This window comes from Carassius auratus, chromosome 6, assembly GCF_003368295.1.
Source record: "Carassius auratus strain Wakin chromosome 6, ASM336829v1, whole genome shotgun sequence".
NCBI classification, from domain to species: domain Eukaryota; kingdom Metazoa; phylum Chordata; class Actinopteri; order Cypriniformes; family Cyprinidae; genus Carassius; species Carassius auratus.
In genome coordinates, this window is record NC_039248.1 from 11770208 (window position 1) to 11790392 (window position 20185).

General features: G+C 39.8%; 1 protein-coding gene across 2 annotated transcripts in view; it reads left to right on the plus strand.

Annotated features, from left to right (window-relative positions):
- The window catches only part of tns1a (tensin 1a), an 82713-nt gene that overhangs the window by 9415 nt on the left and 53113 nt on the right, over positions 1 to 20185 (plus strand). For both annotated transcript variants that reach the window (XM_026261949.1, XM_026261948.1), the window contains exon 2: positions 19905 to 20019. In XM_026261949.1, the coding sequence (XP_026117734.1) occupies positions 19905 to 20019 (115 nt within the window). The remainder of the gene's footprint in view (positions 1 to 19904; positions 20020 to 20185) is intronic.

Here is a 20185-nt window from a genome sequence, read left to right on the forward strand (position 1 = left end):
GTCGGCAGATGTCCAGGATCGGGCGATGGGAAAGGTGGTCTGCACAGGCAGCCAAGACAGTGCTTGGAGGGCTGTGTTGACTGGGGTAATGTCAGTCACCTGGGACCCCCCTTGCTCAATGCTCAGTTCCAATTCAGGTTCCAGGGTGAGATTGTGGTCCTTGAAGAAGGCTGGAATTTCTACCTCGGATTGGTGTTCTTCACTTGATTGGTTGTACAGTGCCAGGTCCCCAAGTTGGAGGATGGCACCTTTGGGCACTTGAATCCATGTACTCTGGTTGGCCAGGCTGACACAGGTGGCAGTGTCATGCTGGTCATAGGTCAGTATGGCAGTGCGGTTGGGTGTGTTGACGAGCCACTGATTTCCCACACTCTCTGCTTGCGTTTCTGTGACTTGAATGTGATGCTTGTCCTCAGCTGGGCAGTGTCTCTCTTTGCATGGGTAGTAACCTTCAGATTCCTTCATTGTTGTCTTGGAGGAAAAGCTTGCTGGGGCAGAGATAATGAATGTCTTTGGTCAGGGTACACATACGCTGATTTGAGGCCAGGTATAACTGTGGGTTACTGTCGTGGTAGGCTACCATATCTGGTGTGTGTATCCTGATGTGAGTGTTTCCTTGCCAAAATTCAACATTGATAATGTCTTTGAGTCTGTAAATGTTGTCTGATTCAGTGATGGTTAGATTCAGGAGAAACGCCATCTCGCTTTGCTCAGGGTCGACATGTAGCAGGATGGACCCTTCCTGGGGGTAGGCAAGGTGGGCTTTCATCTTTTGTTAGAAAGGAAGATTTCTTTGGTGAAGGCTGGCGATGCTTTGATTTGCAGCCATACACTTCTTCCATTGGGGACTCCATTCTGCTTATCTGTGGTAATGCTGATGAGGGCTCTGCACTTCTTGGCTCTAATTTCTTTTAGCATTCTTTTAGCATTTATCTTAGAGTATTTGTTTTAAGGTCAGTTTTGGATTTCTCTAGTAGCTGTTCTGCAGACTGGAGATGTTTTCTCCTTTAATTCTTGTCAGTCACATTCAGCAAATGCAAGGGCTTATTGGAGCTGTTCAACTTTTTCCTTTGTTTTCTGTTCCACTTCATCTAGTACCTTGGTTTTATCCTGGGTTTTCACTCCAAGCTTGTCTGTGCAATGTGAGATGTGCAATAGTTTTCTCAGGAACTCTATTGCTTGAAATCACCCTGGACTTTCACAGCCAGCTTGTTTGTGCAGCTTTGGGCAGGTGTCAGCTTCTTCTAAAGATGGGTGCGGTGCTTGTCGCTTAGTGTCAGCTTGACTGTGAAGTTGTAGCTTAGAAAAGTGATGACCTTGGTTAGCTCCTTGCGGTTATCTGTATTGCCTCTTAGCCAGGTGTTCACATCTCCTCCCTGCAGGCAGACTGGAAAGTGAGGACTAACACAGATCTGTATGGTGTTATAAGCCCATATTTGGTGGAACAGCTAAGTGTCATTTTAGTTATTGCATCCAAAAGTGGAGTGTTTTGTAGTAGCGCTTTGTGGTTTGGGTTTGCTGTTTGGACTTGATATTCCACCACATCTTGCACACTTGTATGCCAAGTGTGCCACTTGTTTTAGTGTCTCATAAGTGTCTCTAGTATGCTGTATGTCCAGTTCATGGTGCGTTGTGGGCATACATTACTGTGACCCCCCTTTGTCATTGTTGCACCACAAGCTTTGGTGTAGTGTTGTCATCAGGGACATATTTTAGTATGTTGTTTATCACACGCAGCATGTTTTTGACATTGTATAGTAGTTTGAGGGATGGAGTAGCAACAAGTTGAGCTGATGAAATAGGTTGGTTGGAGGGGTTAGGGGGGTGACAAAGAATAGTCCTTAATGAGGTGTTAGAGGTTTACATTTAAGCAATGCTATCAGTGGATAGTCGTTAGGTTAGTGCCAGGGCTGCAAGGTGGGTATCATGGAAGTGAAAGTTGGTCTCCTGTGGGTTATGGCTGTCATGTCATGGGAGGGTTGGTAGGTCATGGTTGAGACCATAGCTCACCATGCAATGCACCAGTTTTGGCAAGGGCCTGTCAGGACTTTGTTTGTTTGAGTGTCCTTACACCTTCAAGTAGATGATCAGATCATGCTTACTTGTGATGTTGTTGCACGCCTGGGCCAGGTGTTGGTGCGTGACTGGCTTCTCGTCTTTTTCCTAGCCAAGGAGGTGGTGTGTGAAGCTGAGCTTGGCATAATTTGAGTCCATTCCCTTGAAGGTGCGTGGTTCAGGGTTTGATCACGCTGTCTGTGGAGCTGAACAGCAACCCCGTTTTGTATATGCTGGGACTGGAATCTCATTTATTCACAAATGTCTGGTATGGTCTGGCAGGAAGTTCCTTCACTTGACAGGGTTTCTTCAGGGGGTTGTGAGGTCTGCGAGAACCAGGAAGTAGCAGGTTGAGCTTTGGTTATATTGCTTAAGGTGTCCTTGGCTGTCACCATGGTTGACAACAAGACCTCATAGGAAAGCTCATGCCCTTGCCTGTGAAGGCAGGTTTGATGTATGCTTGATGCATGCTTCGAAGGGTGTGAGGCTTAAGGCCATATTCTCATAGCTGGCTGTGAGATTTTCTTGTGACCTCTGTGACCTGACAGTCTGTCTGGGTGACCTGTTTGGCTGAAGTGGCAGGGGTTTTGCAAGTGACATACAATTTGGGTTTACTTCAATGTCACAAGAGCTCCAAGTTTCGCTTTGTTTTCCAAAATGCTGTTTCCTGGTTGCCCCCCTTTTCGATTGGGTTCCTCAGTAGTCTTGATACCGGGTTTGTGTGGTGACTGGTATGCTGAAAGGTGTTGGATCTTCCTGGAGGTGCAGCCATCACCTGAAGTGGTTAGGTGATGCCATTACTTGGTGATGGAATGGCTGGCCCAGTTGTCAGTGGCTGGCCAGCAAAGATCTGGGTAGTAGGCTGGTCTGACCTTGAGACTGGGTTCTCGCGACCAGACGAGATGTCAGGCCTGATCTTTGGGACCTAGTAGTGCACTTCGGATAAGTTGGCTGGCTGGAAAGGTGAATGTTCCCCCACTTGAGCCCAATTCTATGAATGCTTAAAGTTCATTGCTCAAAACAATACAGCAGGTCTATGTTGGTAAAAAGAGACCATGTGTCCATTTGTGTTGTGTAAACAGTCTGTACAGTCTCATGGAGCTGATGGACAGATGCGGGGGAGTTGGCTTTGTGTGTATTTTGGCCTGTTGTGGGTGGTCAGCCGTCTACTGATGTGCTGTCTGGGTGCCATGACTGTCTGGCTTTAGGATGGATGTCTCTGTTGTGAGAGACTGTTGGCCAAGATCTGGGCATTTCTCTTAGTAGGAGGGCATTCTGGTAGTTTGTTGGTTTCTCATGCCGCTCGTAGTTAAAAGGAGTCTGCTGGTCTGATCCTTTTTGTCCTGCTGGTGAGGCCACTCCCAGGATGAGTTCCTTTAATGTCCTCAGGACATGCTGGCCAGATAGTCTGAGCAGATAGTCTTGTGTGGTCACATTGGCAGAGTTCAAGCATAAAAGTCTTGCAGGTTTGGACTCTTGGCTGGGGGACGGGGCCTGCTTGTCAGGGGAAATTTTGTGTAGTGTTTTCCCTGTTTTCATTTGTGACATTGAGGTCACCTTGGCTTTGTTTGACCTTACCCGATTAGTGTTTGGGTTGTCTCATTGCTGAGCCAAGGTATCAGACCGCATACTATTAATAATAAAGGAGAATGTGCATTGTAAATGTCAGTAATTTATCTTTTTTGACTTTTATAAAAATGATTTAGAGGCTGAAACATGTGAGTTTTATCTTTTTATAAAAAATATTTAATCTTTCAAATGTGGCCATCATTTTTAATGTTGTTATTTTAATGTTTATGTAAACAAAAAGTACATATTGATGCTAATTTTATTTGTTATTTGCTGGTTTTCTACATAAAACTTGGTGAATTGATTTCATTGTGTAGCATTAGGAACAAACAAGCTGATTTCAACGTCAAAATGTAAGCTTTTAAATATACTGTATACACGTGTTCGTTATTTGCACTTGACCTACTTACGCCTCGCTCTGCTCCCCCCGTCTCTCTCCCGTTGCAGATTCCGCTAAACCATGCCCCCCTTGCCACATATACCAATACTGCTATCTTATACACGGAGAGGCTTCTTTGTGATATCAACTAACAGATTCTGCCAAAAAACGAAAATCACAAATTTTGAAGAAAAAAAAACGCTTCTTTCTCATTTTGCTCGAAAGTTGTGCTGCCGACTTGTGTCACTGGTTTCCGTGACGGGTCATATATATTGTTCTCTGTGAGTGAGTAAACAAGATGATTTTTGACATAATTTAGAAAGAAAAATTCTAGGCTACAAGCTCCAGTTCTCAAAAGTTCCAGGAACCAATATTCTATATGTGTTATATGGCCTTATTGAAGTGATCTAACATTTGTAGTTTTTCACTAACCACGCATAACATTTTTTTTTTCTCAAAAAATTATGTACATACATGCTGCTCACATATTATTATAGCACAGTTTGTGCTGATTACAGTGAGATTAGACTTTAGCCATTTAGATGTTTATAAGAAACTGAAAAAAGCACAAATGTCATGGCATGACAAAACTTCTCCAGGCCCCAAAAATACCCTTAGACTCCAGAGGGTTAAAAATTTATCTTGCTGCCGCGTTCTCAATTAATTGTAAAGATTTGATAGAACTGGCTGGAAGACCTGCCAAGAGAGCATTGCAATAGTCGGAGTTGTGGAGAATGTTCCAAAAGAAAGGTCCTGATCTTCTTAATGCTGAATAAAGCAAATCTGCAGGACAGTTTTAGCAATGTGGTCTGAGAAAGTTAGCTGATCATCAATCTTAACTCCAAGGTTTCTGGCTGTTTTTGAAGGAGTTATGGTTGATGTGCCTAACTTATTACAAATCTGACACACTCATCCCGATTAATTATGTATTCATTTATTATTATACATTTATAGAAGGTTTTAGTAATATTGTGAGCATTTTCATTATTATAATTATTATTGACATTATGGTTATTAATATTTTAAATATCATAGAAACATTTAACAGTGATGGAATGATGACGATGTGATAATTTGCTTGATATAAGGGTGGTAATGGTATAACGTATATATTAAATGATTAAAATGAATAAATGAATAAATAAATGGATAAAGGAAATTATGATGATAATAATGATATTGATATATAAAATATAAAAATATAACCAAATCAAGTCAACATCTAACACATACCACACATGATTTTAATGCACCAAATGCTGATTTTAATGCACTTCACCTTAATTTTAATGCACCACCTTAGTTTTGGCACACTGACACACACAAAAAAAAAATAACAGGAGAGGTGTGGTATGTGGTGGGTGCATGTCACACGTGTGTGTATTGTTGTTGTTGTTATTATTATTATTATTATTATTATTATTACTAAAATAATTATTATTGATATCGCTGTCGCCATATGATAAAAGTGTTATCATAATCGCCATCCTTAGCATTACTATTAGTATAAATTATTATTATTTTTTTTTTTCACTTTATTATATATAACTGTTCAACTGCTTGTTAACTTAAATATCTCATCAGCAAATCACACGGCAGCATCTCAAGGCAAACTTTTGAATTTCAAACTCAGCATAAGAATGGGGAAGAAATGTGATTTGATTAGCTGTGTTTCCATTACCCTTCAAATTGTGCAAATTGAAATTGCGAATTGAGGCAATTTTCAGGCAATTAGAAAAATTTATATATTGCAAAATTGTAATGAAAAGGTTTTTTATTTTTTATATTTTTTTGCTTTGCTTTCACAAGTCACCTGGCATATGCAAAAAACACATGATCATTCTTTAATGTACCATAACCTCCAAAACATCTCATACCTGGCCACTCTCAAGTATAAGGGGCTTTCCTTGCCATTAATGCTTGGATGGATAACCACTTATTTACACTGCACACATCTGCAACACATTATGGCTCTGATATGGCCACTTTAGTCAGTGTTTATGTTTATTCCAGCTGGGCCGTGGAATGTAAACATGCCAGAAGTGGCTTTCCATGCTGCTTAGCTAAAGATACATGCATATGTCTCCTTCAGTTAAAAATAATGGCTAGTGTGGTGGCTGCAATATATAGTGCTCTGTGTGGGCCAGTCACGTTCTTACACACCAAGCTCATTCAACCATATCTTTATAGACCTTGATTGGGGCACTCTGGCACAGTCATGCTAGAATAGAAAATGGCCTTTCCCAAAGCTGGAAGCATAATCTTTCTGCCACGTGGTGACGTGGTTCATGCAGTTTATACAGTCTTAATGCTGCTAGGGCATCCTTGACTCAACCAAAATTCATAACACTGTTAACACATTAACCATGACAGATCAATTAATATAATTCAAATGTAAACAATATCGACCATCAAATAATGATTGTTTTATTGGAGCACCAATATGAATGTAAACCTTTGCCTGATGATTACCTGACTTAAATATTATCAATCCACTGTGGAGAGAAGAGTGAGTAGCACATTCCCTTCCTCAACACGTCTGTAACAATCCACAGATGTTCTGATGGACAACATTCCACTGGAGACCATTCAGAATATGGATAGATAGATAGATAGATAGATAGATAGATAGATAGATAGATAGATAGATAGATAGATAGATAGATAGATAGATTTGCTGTGCAAATTTTGTGAGGAAAATAACAGTACATATTCATCAGTTATTTTATCTACAGATTCATTCAAAATCAGATACAGATGAAGTAGCACTGTAAGTTTAAATTTGTTTGAATTAATTATTGTGAAAGCGACTGCATATGAGTGTGCTGTCTCTGTTTAAATCATGCTTTAACCTGAAAATATTCAGTAAAAGGAACAGACAAACTCCTTGAGTACTAACCTTTAAATTCCCACTCAGTTATTTCCATCATTATAACCTTCTGATTGGAGAGATCCAATTGTACTCGTGATGGAGCGGTGGTGGAGCGCGCTTGGAACGATTGAGAACCACTACTCTCCAACTTTCAAAAAGTTTGAAAGTCTGCTCCTCACTCCATTCAGAATCACACGACTCCGCTCACATACTCTGGTTGGGTGAATGTGGCGCTCAGAAAAGCACAGGTCAGAGCAGCGTGAAAAGCACATCTAAATGAGAGAGTAACTCTACCACTGAGTTAACACTGCTGTGAATGCATGTGGCGTTGTTCAATATATGATGGAGGCAACAGAACTGCAGCTGATAGAATGTGCGGTGTAGCACAATACTGTGATATGTCTTCAAGAGCAGATCGTCGAGATATTTTTATTGTCCACGATCAAAAATCGTCATATCGCACACCCCTAGTTTATAGTTTATTTTTATAAAAGGTAGGCTATAGCCAATTTGTGTATAAAGAGATTTGGAGATCAAAGTGTATTCATGGTCCCGCTAACTCCAACTGACATTTTTTTCCTGTCCCGTCCAAATCCCGTGATTAATAGTGATTTTGTTCCCAATCCCATGACCCGCAGGAATCCTGGAAAATTGTCAGCTTCTAGTTGAGAGCTGGTGGTTATAGGGGAATTCTACGTCCGCAATGAATGGCAGAATGTGGTCAGGGTGTTTGCGGATTAGGGCCAAGATAAACTTAACCCTCTTGAGTCGATCCCCACGTATATGCGTTATATGGGTCATATACGGCTCATATACGTATATGCGTATATGAGTCATTTTCTCCTGATAACCCCTGAAAAGAACTTAAATTACACTTTAGTTTTGATCATACAGATAAGAGCAATACATCAATCGAATCTGTGAAGGGTCTACTTTCATTTGTATACAGACATAATAACAACAAAACTTTGTGCATTTATAAAATAAAGATAACAAACAAGGTGTGCTGTCTGCAGCCTTGGTCTACTGTGATCTTCATTTAGAAAGGCATCATTAAATGGAACTGTAACTCAGTTAAAACTCAATGAAGTGACTTGAGAGATATATCCATAGAAAGCTTGACGTCTATTTTTAAACTAAACAAGTGCTGCTGAAAACAAATATTCTGTGATAAAGTAATCCATATAAAAACAACATGATGTCCGTTTTTCACGTATCCCTTCATTCTATCTAATACAACCAACCCCACGTGCTGAACGCGCTATTGCGATTATATTGTTTCACTTGAAGTTCATAGCTTATAAACGCCCATACAAAAAACAAAGCAGCGAAACTGTTCTTCAAGTTTTTTTCATTTTACAGTTTGCTTCGCGCTGAGAGGAATAAGACATAATTCACCCCAAGAAGATGTGATGAGGATTACCTCAGGATTTGAATTAGATTTTTTTTTTAATTCATAAAGTGTAAACATTTTACTAGTTAGACTTTTTCCAAACTATAATTCCTGGCTAAGTGGATAATCAAGTGAAATATATTGAAGTTTCAATAACAATATACACTATACCATTCAGAAGCTTGATGTAAATAATAAAAATGTAACAAATAAATGTAAATGTAACAAATGTAACAAACAATGTTGTTATTTCAATTTACATCCCCCCCAAAAAAATAAAAATAAATAAATAAATTTTATATATATATATATATATATATATATATATATATATATATATATATATATATATATATATATATATATATTCTCAGCTCTTTTCAACATTAATAATAACAATACTTTTTTTTTTTTTTTGTAGAAAATCAGATTGTTAAAAGGATTTCTGAAGGATTGTGTGACTGGAGTAATGATGAAAAAAAGTCAGCTTTGATTGTTCCAAATAAAATGTTATCTGTACTTGCAAGTGAATATTAAATAATTTTGTGGGATAAATAAATATATTCTAAATAAACTACAAACATAAAATTATATACATTTATTTTGTCCTTACATTCTTTCTTGTAACTTTTCCCTCTCAGTTACATACCTGACTGAACGGCTCATTAAGCAGCTCAAAAAGAAATCAGAAAAGTCATTTAATGGTAGATGGTTGTTGCCATTCTGTCACTGCCTTGACCTTGGCTTCGTCCATCTTGACACCCTGATGACTAATGTGATAACCAAGGAATGATGTCTGCCTGACGTGAAACTCACATTTCTCTCCCTTGACGTACAGTTGATTCTTCCGGAGCCAAGTGAGGATGGTCTTGATGTGGTTAACATGTTCTGCTTCTGAATTGGAGTATATAAGAATGTCATCAATGTAGGCAATTACGTACTGATTCAACAAGTCTCGAAGATCTCATTAATGAAAGACTGGAAGACAGCTGGTGCGTTGACATGTCCATATGGCATGACCGTATACTCACAGTGACCCCTAGTGTTGAGGGATGCAGTTTTCCATTCGTCACAGTCCTTAATTTGAATCAAGTTATGTGCACTCTGTAGATCGAGTTTGGTGTATATTATTGCTTCCCAGAGCTGTTCCAGGGCTGAAGAAACCAGTGGCAGGGTGGAGCAGAATTTTACTGTGACATTATTCAATCCTCTTTAATCAATACGGGGCCTCAGTCCTCCGTCTTTCTTTTCCACAAAGAAGAACACTGCTGCAGCTGGGGACGTAGAGGACTGAATAAATCTAGAACTCAAAGCCTCTTCAATATAATCCTCCATGGTTTAGGTTTCAGTTTGAGATAAAGGGTAAACATGACTCTAGGGAGGCATGGCATTGGGGAGTAAATCAATCTTACAATGAGGTGGTAGTTGTGTTGCCTTGGATTTACCAAAGACCTCTGCCAGGTCATCATAGTAATAGTAACTGCCTAGGTACTTGTGGGACTTAGGGAGTTAGGACTTAGGACTTAGGGGAGTCAATGACATAGAGGGATATGGATTCTTGGTAAACCGATTTGTAGGGTTAGTGATGAATTATTCCAGTTACAATTGCAGTTTCGTTGATGGCTTTAATCTTTTTGGGTGGGTTACAAGGTTGAAACGATGTGTTGTATTTCCAGATGATATCCTAATGAATGAGATTTAATGCATCTCCAGAGTCTATCATTGCTGTTAATGACACGGACAGTTCTTCAGTTTTAAGGTAAGGGGAAGTTTGAAGGACTGATTACTGGGTAGAAAGAAGTGTTCCATATTTACCATAATGGGACTTCGGGCCTTGTGTGGGCATCCCTGACAGCGATGGCCGGGTTCACCACAGTAGAAACGGAGATGAAGTTGGTGTCATCTTGCTCTTTCACTCTCTGAGAGTTTGGCAAAACCCACTTGCATTGGTTCCTCAATGAACTTGGTATATGGTGGTATATGTAGGTATGGCTTGAGTAACACATTTGTTCATTATCTGGCTCGACTCGGTGTTCATCTTCAGTTTTCTCTTCATAGCAGTTCAGTCAGTGTACTGTTTGAGTAAATGAATTACTCTGGATTACTCTGGGATATTGGTTTGTTTTAACTCTGAGGAAGTGTTAGCCACATAAAAAAAAAAAGTTAACAGATTAAGTCGTTTGTGGATTAATGCGTATTGGAGACGCAAACCATTTAAATCGATGCAGTTCGATTTGGTGAACTGGTTCAAAAAGATCTGGTTAAATCGAATGATTCGTTCGCGAACTGAATATCAGAAACTGCTTTGTTTTGAACTCTCACAACAGACACGGAAGAGAAGACAATGACAAATAATGTTTTTCTGACCTTTCTGGACATGGACAGTATACCGTACACACAGTTTCAATGGAGGGGCTGAGAGCTCTCAGACTAAACCTAAAATATCTTAAACAGCGTTCCAAAGATAAACGGAGGTCTCATGGGTTTAGAACGATATGAGGGTGAGTTATTAATAACATAATTTTGGTTTTTCGATGAACTAACCCTTTAAGGTGGTCCTAATTTCAAAGGCAGTGCTTGACTGGCCTTGTGGCTGTCATTTCATCAAACATGAATTGAAACCATCAGTAAGTAAAACATTCTTTTTCCCTTTCAGATATAAAAATGACAGGTTAACAAAGTCTTGACCTTATGAATTCATAATTTTTGACCGAATCATTAAAGTTATTGTAAAAAATATAATGTGATCATATCATATATACATATATTTGGTACTACTTTATATCTGGTGGGCCTTAACTACTACAGTATGTACTTACATAAGAAAATGAGTACAATGAACTTATTGTGTTCATATTGTATCACAAAACACTTTTATGAGGAGATCCATGCTTTAAAGCCCCAGATGAAAATTTTTACTTAGATAATTTAGAGAGAACAATGTTGTGATTAACCATATATGTTGGGGTATGACTTTTCATCTCATCACAGCTCATCACAAATTAAAAAAATGCAGGCAGAAGCAGCCATACATCAGCCTTGGTTGCGAAATGCTATTGGCTTCTGTGTGCCTTGTGACCAAATATGTCATGCGCAACGAGACGGAGTATCTTTTTGAATGAGATGTGAGAGTAACGGAGTGGGATCATTTTTAAACTTTTCTTTGCATAAAGGTATCGTATGGATTTAGAAGACTTTTTTGTAATAACTTTACTGTTTACTGCTTGTTTATGTTCAGTTTATGCAATAAATACCTGTGACTGCACTTATATATTCCAGTTAATTGTTTTATATTGTTCAGAAGTGGGTAGGTATAAAATAGGGGTGGGGTTAGGAGCTCCAATGAAAGCATACCTTTTTATTTTCTTTTTTTCTTTTTTAGAAATGTATGCAAACGATTCAATTAAGACAAACAACTGAAAACAATGGAGGCTCCTCCACGTCGAAAAATGATGCTAAAAGGGTACTGTGTGAGTAAAAATGCAACGCTTAAGGATCTACCCACTGTTCATTTTTTAATTCCCTTTAAACCAAGTCTGTCTCACTAGGCCTGCCATTTTGATTATCATGCAGTGTGATGCACATTTTATAGGACCAGGCCAGGGGGGTTGACAGCTCTGAATTACATTAGTTTCCATCCATGTCCGCTGTCCTCCATTTTATCAGGGCTCGAGAAACTGTAACGTCAACACTAGCTGCTTTTCCACTGTCAGGCCAGTGCGGGCCAGTGCTTTAAACGGGCTGGAGGGCCTAATAGCCTCGTTTCTTTAGCACAGAGGCCAAAATAGCGTAAGATTTTGGTGAGCATGTGCATACTTTAGCCTCAGTTTCCTGTGCTTAGCTGGTAAGAGTTGGCCCCAGTGTGGGCTTCTGCTGCTGTAGCCCATCTTGACTTCTTTTGCAGGTTGAGATGCTCCTGTATGATGGTTCGGTGTGCAAATCCCAGAAGATCAGCATTTTCTGAAATACTCTGAGCAGTCTGACTGGTACCAACAACCATGCTACATTATAAGACACTTATATCTCTTTTTTTTTCATTCTGGTGCTCAGTTTGAATCTAAGCAGATCATCTTGATCAGGGGTGTCAAATTCAGTTCATGGAGGGCTGGAGTCCAGTAGAGTTTAGAGTTTAGTTTCAATACACGGTAGTTTAAGGACAGTACTAAATAAAAAAAATAACATACATTTTGTATGATCTCTCTTATTTATAAATTATTAACATTTTCACAAATTATTTGATTCTTTCACATACCACTGTGTGTGTGTGTGTGTGTGTGTGTGTGTGTCTATATGGTAACACTTTAACTACGACTCTTCCCTCAATTTAATTCTGATAGTACCTACTAATAAATGGCTAATATTCTAGTAATATGCATGCTAATAAGAAACAAGTTAAAAGACCCTAAAATAAACTTTAACCATATATATACAGACATCCCAACCTGCAAAAAGTCAAGGAAATACATCTCAGCTGTAGTCACCTTCTGAGTGAGACTTTGCCTATCTGAATGGGAGAACTGAGATATATTGGAGCAGCCTTCCCTGCGCTTAGCCTCCCTAACATGTTGTGGTCCCTAAAAGATATAGCATATAAAGTTTTATTTCTATAAGCTCTAGGCCTATGTAATTATTTGTTAATTATGTTTAAATATGTAGATTACTTTTACTATTTATATAATCTGCTTATACAATTTATGTAAACTGCTTTTATTTAATTTCCGTTGCAACTTTAAAAAGATCTAAAGAGTTTGTTGTTTTCATGTAGCCTTGGCAACTAGCCTGAATAATATGCAGATGAAATGAAACTTGTCAACTCACCTCAACATGCCTTTTGCAATCATATAACCCGCCATGGGCAATGATTGAGCAAGACTGTCATTATGTTTTACATCTATAAGACAGGGGTACACTTTCGTGTACTTTTTTTTTTTTGTGGCACTCTCCCTCTGCCATGGTGCTCCTGTTTCTAGATAGACATAACTGATTAATTTTGTTCGGGAGAAGAGATAAAAGCCCGCCAACACTGACAATTGATTGGTTGATTTGCAGAAACAGGCCAGTCAGGATGCTCTCTGTCTGACATGCGCTTTGCACACACGCACATTAGCACACACACGCAAGGTCTCTCGCTCCCTCTCCCTCTCTGCCGCGCGCTACACGGTTTGAAACACAGTATCTGTTTCCCATGCGCGCTTTTGCTCGCTCGGTCTAGATTCCGGGAGATTTTAACTCATTTGTGGGTCTCAGGGAGCCGCTTTCAATATGCGGGAGACTCCCGGAACTTCCGGGATACTTGGGATGTCTGTATATATATATATGACAAACTAAAATATTTTGACAATAAAACAAAAAAAATTGATTTACCTTTTCAAATAATAAATTAAGGTGTTTGTTCTAATTAAAAATAATATCATATTTGGAGTTTGACATTGCACACAACGATGCCTGAGATGGCCCTGATTGCAAGACACAGCTATAAGATAAGTTTATAACAATGAGCGCTTGCTCCGATCACGATCTGCCGATCGTTAATGCGCATCTCGTCAGTAAAGCAAGTTCTCTTATCAGCGGTAAATTCCATCAGGTGCATGATTTCACATAGAGCAGCTGTTACTACACAGAGCCTTTGTTAACTGAGAAGATGCGCAAATAAACTATGAAAATGAACGTGGATTTGCGCATCTTCTCAGTTAACAATGGCTCTGTGTAGTAACAGCTGCTCTATGTGAAATCACACACCTGATGGAATTTACCGCTGATTAGAAAACCGGCTTTACTGAAGAGACAGTGCGTTTATCCCCGGAAAGCATGTTCATTCAGAAACCGCCACAAACATCCGGGTTCTGAGGGATCCTACATGTTGATTCGGTTAATTCCTCACGTATAGTGTGAGCAGTCAAATCGCAACTCGACGATCGGACCGTACAGTGAGCGCATAAAAATCGTGAGCTTTGGCTTTACATCGCATGCGATCTACTCATACAGTGTGAGTTGGTACCTTGCCGAAATCGCACTGAAATCGCACAGTGTATGCCCGCCTTAAGAGCACAATATATGAAGAAACATATTCAGACATTCAGAAAAACAGACATAAGGCTCACATAAAAAATGAGACACACAAACAAGCCCATGCTTTACACTTCTTGTCATGTGTCATAGAATAGCATAGTTTAATAACAGCGGGGCACAGTGTAACGCAGTGTTGCAAAGTTCCCCATTAATTAAACTGGAATGTTAAACTGGTTACTCTTTTATGCTAGTTAGCGAAGCATTAAAAAAACTAAACTGATAAATAGCAGAATGGAGATTAAAAAATAATAGCAGATTTGCCTCATTTCCAATGAATACTTCAGACAGAAATGCACTTTTACTATGGTAAAATCAATATTCAGTGATATCTTCAAAAGATTTTAATTTTGGCACACTTCTCTATATAGTGTTGATATGGCAACTAGTAAATTCCATAAACGTTGTTAAGTATGTGTGGAAATATTTAATGCGTGTTACCGCTAACTCCGCCTTAGTTTGTATTGTGAATGAATCGGTTTACTCAAAATGTTATGTCTGCCTTTAAGCCCATACAGTACAATATATTTCCCAAAGAGTCTTCACCAAAAAGACAAAAAAGAGGCATTTAACTGTATGGTTAAAGGGTTACCTCACCCAAAAATGAAAATTAGCCCATAAGTCACTTACCTTCAAGTCATCCTAAGTGTATATGACTTTTCAGAAAAATCCAGTCAGAGTTTTATTGTGTTTTTATAAGTGTCTCACACAGCTCCGGGGGGTGAACAAAACCTTCCTGTAGCGAATTGATGTGGTTTTGTAAGAAAATCCATATTCAAAATGTAATAATCACTTTAATGTAGCTTGTGCTCACTATTGAATTTGCAGAGGCTGATAATAATGCTTAGTATTAACTGCAATCAATTATTCTAAGTGAGAATTTGTAACGGTTGCACAGGATGTTCATGGACCATCAACTTGCAGGGGGAGAAACCTTCTGTTCATTTAATATAATTATTTGAAAGAGACAGTAGCTTTTAATCCTCTATTCCTTTTTTAAACTGGAAGATGCTTCAGTGATGGGCTGCTTTGGGAATTCAGGCAAGCTAAGCAGGAACAGGAAAGAGAGCAGCAAAAGATAGCAAGTAGAGGGGCAATGAAAAATTTAAGTAACATTAGCAAGGACAGAAGCAAGCAGGCATGCAGGCAAGATGGAAGAATGTGAGGCCCCGGCAGAGAAGGGAGGAGGGAAATAGAAAACTAAACATTGGAGGGTGGGCTGCCTAAGAGTGAACTGCACTTGAAGAGGAGAGGAAAAAGAGAAAGGAAAGAGAGAGGGGAAAGGAGGGGGTAGGCACAGAGAGGATGATATAAGAGTGTAAAGGAAAAGGGGGAAGGCACAAACATTGTAGCTGCATCACAGATCTTGTAAACCACAAATGGATGTTTTGCATTTGTAGGAGAATATTAACCTCCTCTGAATTCCATCAGTATCTATGAGGGTGCCATAAGCTCAGGACTGGAACCGGTGTCTGCATGCATTGTCATCGTCCCGATAACATGGATGGCCAATATAAGTGGGAAAAATACACACTTTCTACCTTCCTACAGTAAATCATGATTATAAATGTTTTATTTTATTTTTTTTATTTGGTTTGTTTTTTTTTTGTTTTTTTGTCTATAGCAGCTTCAACGTTCAATAGAAAGTCTCAGAGAACAGTAAAGAAGACAAATAATACACAGGTTCCCTAGAGGTTGATACAATCACATGCACTACCTATACAGTATTCAAGCAATAAGGCATTAGGCCATGCTAACTGTAAGAGACTATGTGCAGCAGAGCTTTGACTATGTCCACAATATAGCACAGACTATTTCTGTAATCACCTAAGGACACAATTTTTAATTTAACAAAAATTTACGGAATTTCATTAAGTGCCATTTTTCCACTTTAAGATCTACTTGCTAAAATAAAAAAATATACACCAAAATGAGAGCTGCTTTTATCCTGTGCATGTAAGCTTTAACCCCGGTCAAATATTTACTACACCACCTCCCACTTTAACAACTAAGTGGAAGAAAATTAGACCACCCGCTCAAGTGATTCAAATGAATGAATTCAAAGCCAGAGTACAAAGGATTTTACAATTTATTCAGAACAGCTATAGTAAAATATAAGCTCAAACGTTTTGGGAATGCCTTCAGTGTGACCATGGTCTGAATCACGTGTGTAATCAGTCCAATGGATGGGTGAGACATCATGGACTGGGTGACGTAGAGACCAGGGAGCTTAAAAGCACATGCGGTGGATACAGTGGCAGCCTCTGTCATTCAGTGAAGCGCTCTGTGTGTCAGTTCTATTTATTGTTGTCTGTCCCAGTAAAAGCATAAGTCATGTCAAAGGTAAAAGACAAATATATAAGGGTGAGAGCAGACAGCATTTTAGATTGTTTATGTGTTGTTTGTTTGGAAGCAGAGCTCACACAGTCAATTCTCCAGGAGTGTGTCCATGCTTGTGATCTTGCGGTTCCAGTCCCCCTGCTGCTGAGGCATGGCTGGGATCGAGATTGCATGGATCGCAAATTGATCTAGCTGATGGGTTGGAAACGGGCTCGCAATTTTTTTCTCCTGCACTCCCTAGATCCAGTGCTGTTTCTTGGGGTTCCGTAACCCGTGCTGCGATCTCTTCACCCTTCAAGCAGTGGGTTGCCTTGTTTTAAGCACATTTTTTTTTGTTGTTACTGTCACAGGCTCAGGCCCTGCTAAAAACAGTGGGTTCCGCCCCATCTTGGACATAAGGTCTATTGAGTTGTGCACTATCAAAGCACTCAAGCAAATAATTGTGTTTAAAGAGACCTTCTTGCTAAAATGGCCAAGGTACTAGATTTTGTCAATGGACCTGAAAAATGATTGCTTATCTCAATAACCTTGCCTTTTATGTAAGTGCTGCGACTGTATGCCTTCCATGCATATAGAATTCCTGGGTCTCACCCATCGGACCACTTTTCCAGACTACTGCCTATGCATGTTCCTATGCTCTGGCCTCAACACTGCCACATGTGTGCAGCTGTCCAGGAAGGGCCCTTGAGAGAGCATTGCAGAGTATATGCAGTGGGTGCTTGTGTCGTCTATGGATCAGCGGACAACAACACCAGACCCACTCTGGACACAAAGCCCAGCCCACCATCACCAAGCTGCGCAAAGCATAAGCTACAGTCCACTGCAAACAGAGATCCAAAGCTGCGGCGCCTGGGGAGCAGTAGGGGGTTCGATGCCTTGCTCAAGGGCACCTAAGTCGTGGTATTGAAGGTGGAGAGAGAGCTGTTCATGCACTCCCCCCACCCACAATTCCGTCCGGCCCGAGACTAGAACTCACAACCCTTCGATTGGGAGTCCAATCCTCTAACCATTAGGCCACAACTTCCCACTATAGAATAACCTGTCCCATCACCGGCACAACCATGGAGGTCAGTTTTGAACTGTCTGTCTACCTGGAACTGCCTGTTCTGTTACGAACATGGAGGTCTGTTTTGAACTGTTTGTCTGCCCTAAACTGTCTGTCTGTCCTGCCACAACAACAGAGGTCATTCCCCATATGCTGCACTGCTGGAATTGGGAGTAAAGATCTCCGATCCCGGAACACTCATGTCATGGTAACATCCACCCCCCCCCCCTCCTTCCTCCTCGTATCACCATTGCTTCCTGAGCCTTGCCATCTTCTGCCCCTTTGCTGCTACTTCCTGTCAGCCCCTCAGCCCACCATTTGTGTTGCGGGTCAGTCTCCATCGGCTTCATGGCTGGAGGATCCCTTGTCTCTGCCTCCAGCCTGCAAATTATGAACTGTGCCTTTGCCCTTTGACTCAGTGGCTCCACCGATGCTCCTATCTCCCTTATCTCCAACGTGGCATGTCAGTTCACCAGCTCCGCCGGGCTCTCTCATCCCTCCAACTCCGCCTTGGTCAGTTGTTGACCATCCGCCGCCTCAGGATATTTGGATTACCTTCGTCGTCTCTGTTATCCTCATTTGCCTGTGTATTTCTGTGTTACTGTTTAAGTTCTTGTTTGTTCAGTGTGTGTTTGTCTTAAGTGTCTAACCTTGTCTGTAGCTACCTGCCCTGTTTGGCTGTTACACATGTGGATTATAAAAGCCTGTTTATTGGAATCCCGTCTTAGTGTCCATTCTTCAACACATCCACGTGAAAGTAGCAAGGATAGGGAGGAGCTAATTTATTACTATAGAAACTAATGGGGGTAACTAAGGCTGGGCATACACTGTGCAAATATCATCTGATTTTGACCCACATTCTAACTTTTTTTTTTTTTGTCCGGCATGCAGTGTACCGGGAGTATGAGAAGATATTAACATCTCCTAAACAGCAATTAGCTGGTCTGATGGAGTTCTGACAAAAATTTTGGTTGCCCTTCATGAGAGTAGGTACTGCGCCTGTGTGAAAACAGAAGCAAAAATATGGTGACATGGCATGCGGTTTGGGTGGAAGCTGAAACCAACACATGCTACTCTGAGTAAATGCCAATAAATAATCTGTTTTTAGGGAGGGTCATAAGAATCAACATATGTTTTATACCAATGAGTAAATAAAAATAGAAATATAAGCACCTTTTTTGAACTTTATATAAACACCAAAATAGTCAAAACAAAGAAACATCATTCAGACCGTATTGCAGAAACGCAATGCACACCAAGATATATAGAGAGTTGTGTATATGGGTTGAAGTAAGATGCAAGTCTTGATTGTCTTTAAGGAGTCAAATCATGTGGAGGTTTGAGGGTAAACGAAACCCAATAATTGTAGGTGACAGTTGTCAAACATATATATATATATTTCCCATCAAAGGCAGTCCGTAGCAGCTATTAAAGCATGAACATTTGAACAACTGTTCAAGAAACATTTTCTGCCATTGTGACCTTGAAAACCTTTTTATTTAACTCCTCCTAGGCCATTTGCACAATTAACAAGAAAAAAAAGGTGTGTTTAACTGTTTGACAGCAAAGCAACTGTAGGCACAGCATACATGTAGGATCAATTTTTCTAGATACAGTATGGCTTGTTTGGTAATGTTCTCTATGTATGTGTTTGGACCCCTGATGATGCATATAAATGTACATGCCTCTCTTCAAGGTCACTGAAATCTTTCCCATTCTGAACAAATGCTATGCTTTATGGTCCTAAATTAAGCAATGTCCAATAAGTGTCCAGCCACCCTTCTCTCTGGTTTTCCACAGCCAAGGTCACCCATGACAGGCTATGTTGTCCTGCACTTAATGGTCTTGTCAATGTGTTACAAAAGCCATTAAGATTTAGCTAGATAGTACAGCTGAAAATGCTGAGCATCACACTTTTCATTACCTTGACAAAATGGCTTTGCGGCACAGAGACTTCGGCATGTGTACTATGTTTGTTTGTGTGAAACAGTTACTATGTTTGTGTGTGTGGAACATTAATGAGGTTCCTTGCTGTTATACAAATGAAATTATAAAATGATACAACTCTACCATCACTTTAAAAATATCTTTAAAATAAAAAATTGTAAGACTTATAATAACAATAAAGGACTTTTTTTAGCTAATTGTATGCATTCTAACACTCTCTTCCTCCTTGCCTCTTTAGCCAGAAGAGTTTGAGGCTGTTCATTTCCACACCTTCAAGTCCAAGACCTTTAAAAAGGCCAAGAGTTGTGCAGTATGCAAGCAAGCTTTGACGAAAGAGGGCCTGGTCTGCAAAGGTCAGTACTGCCATTACAACTGATTTTATTAAGTTCCTAATATGTTGGTGATATACTAGGCTTCAGCACCTCTTCTATATCGTCAAATGGTCTGTGTTCATTATCTTGGTTAAAAAAAAAAAAAACACCCATATTTATTATTAAATTTAGTTATGTCTGTGCACAA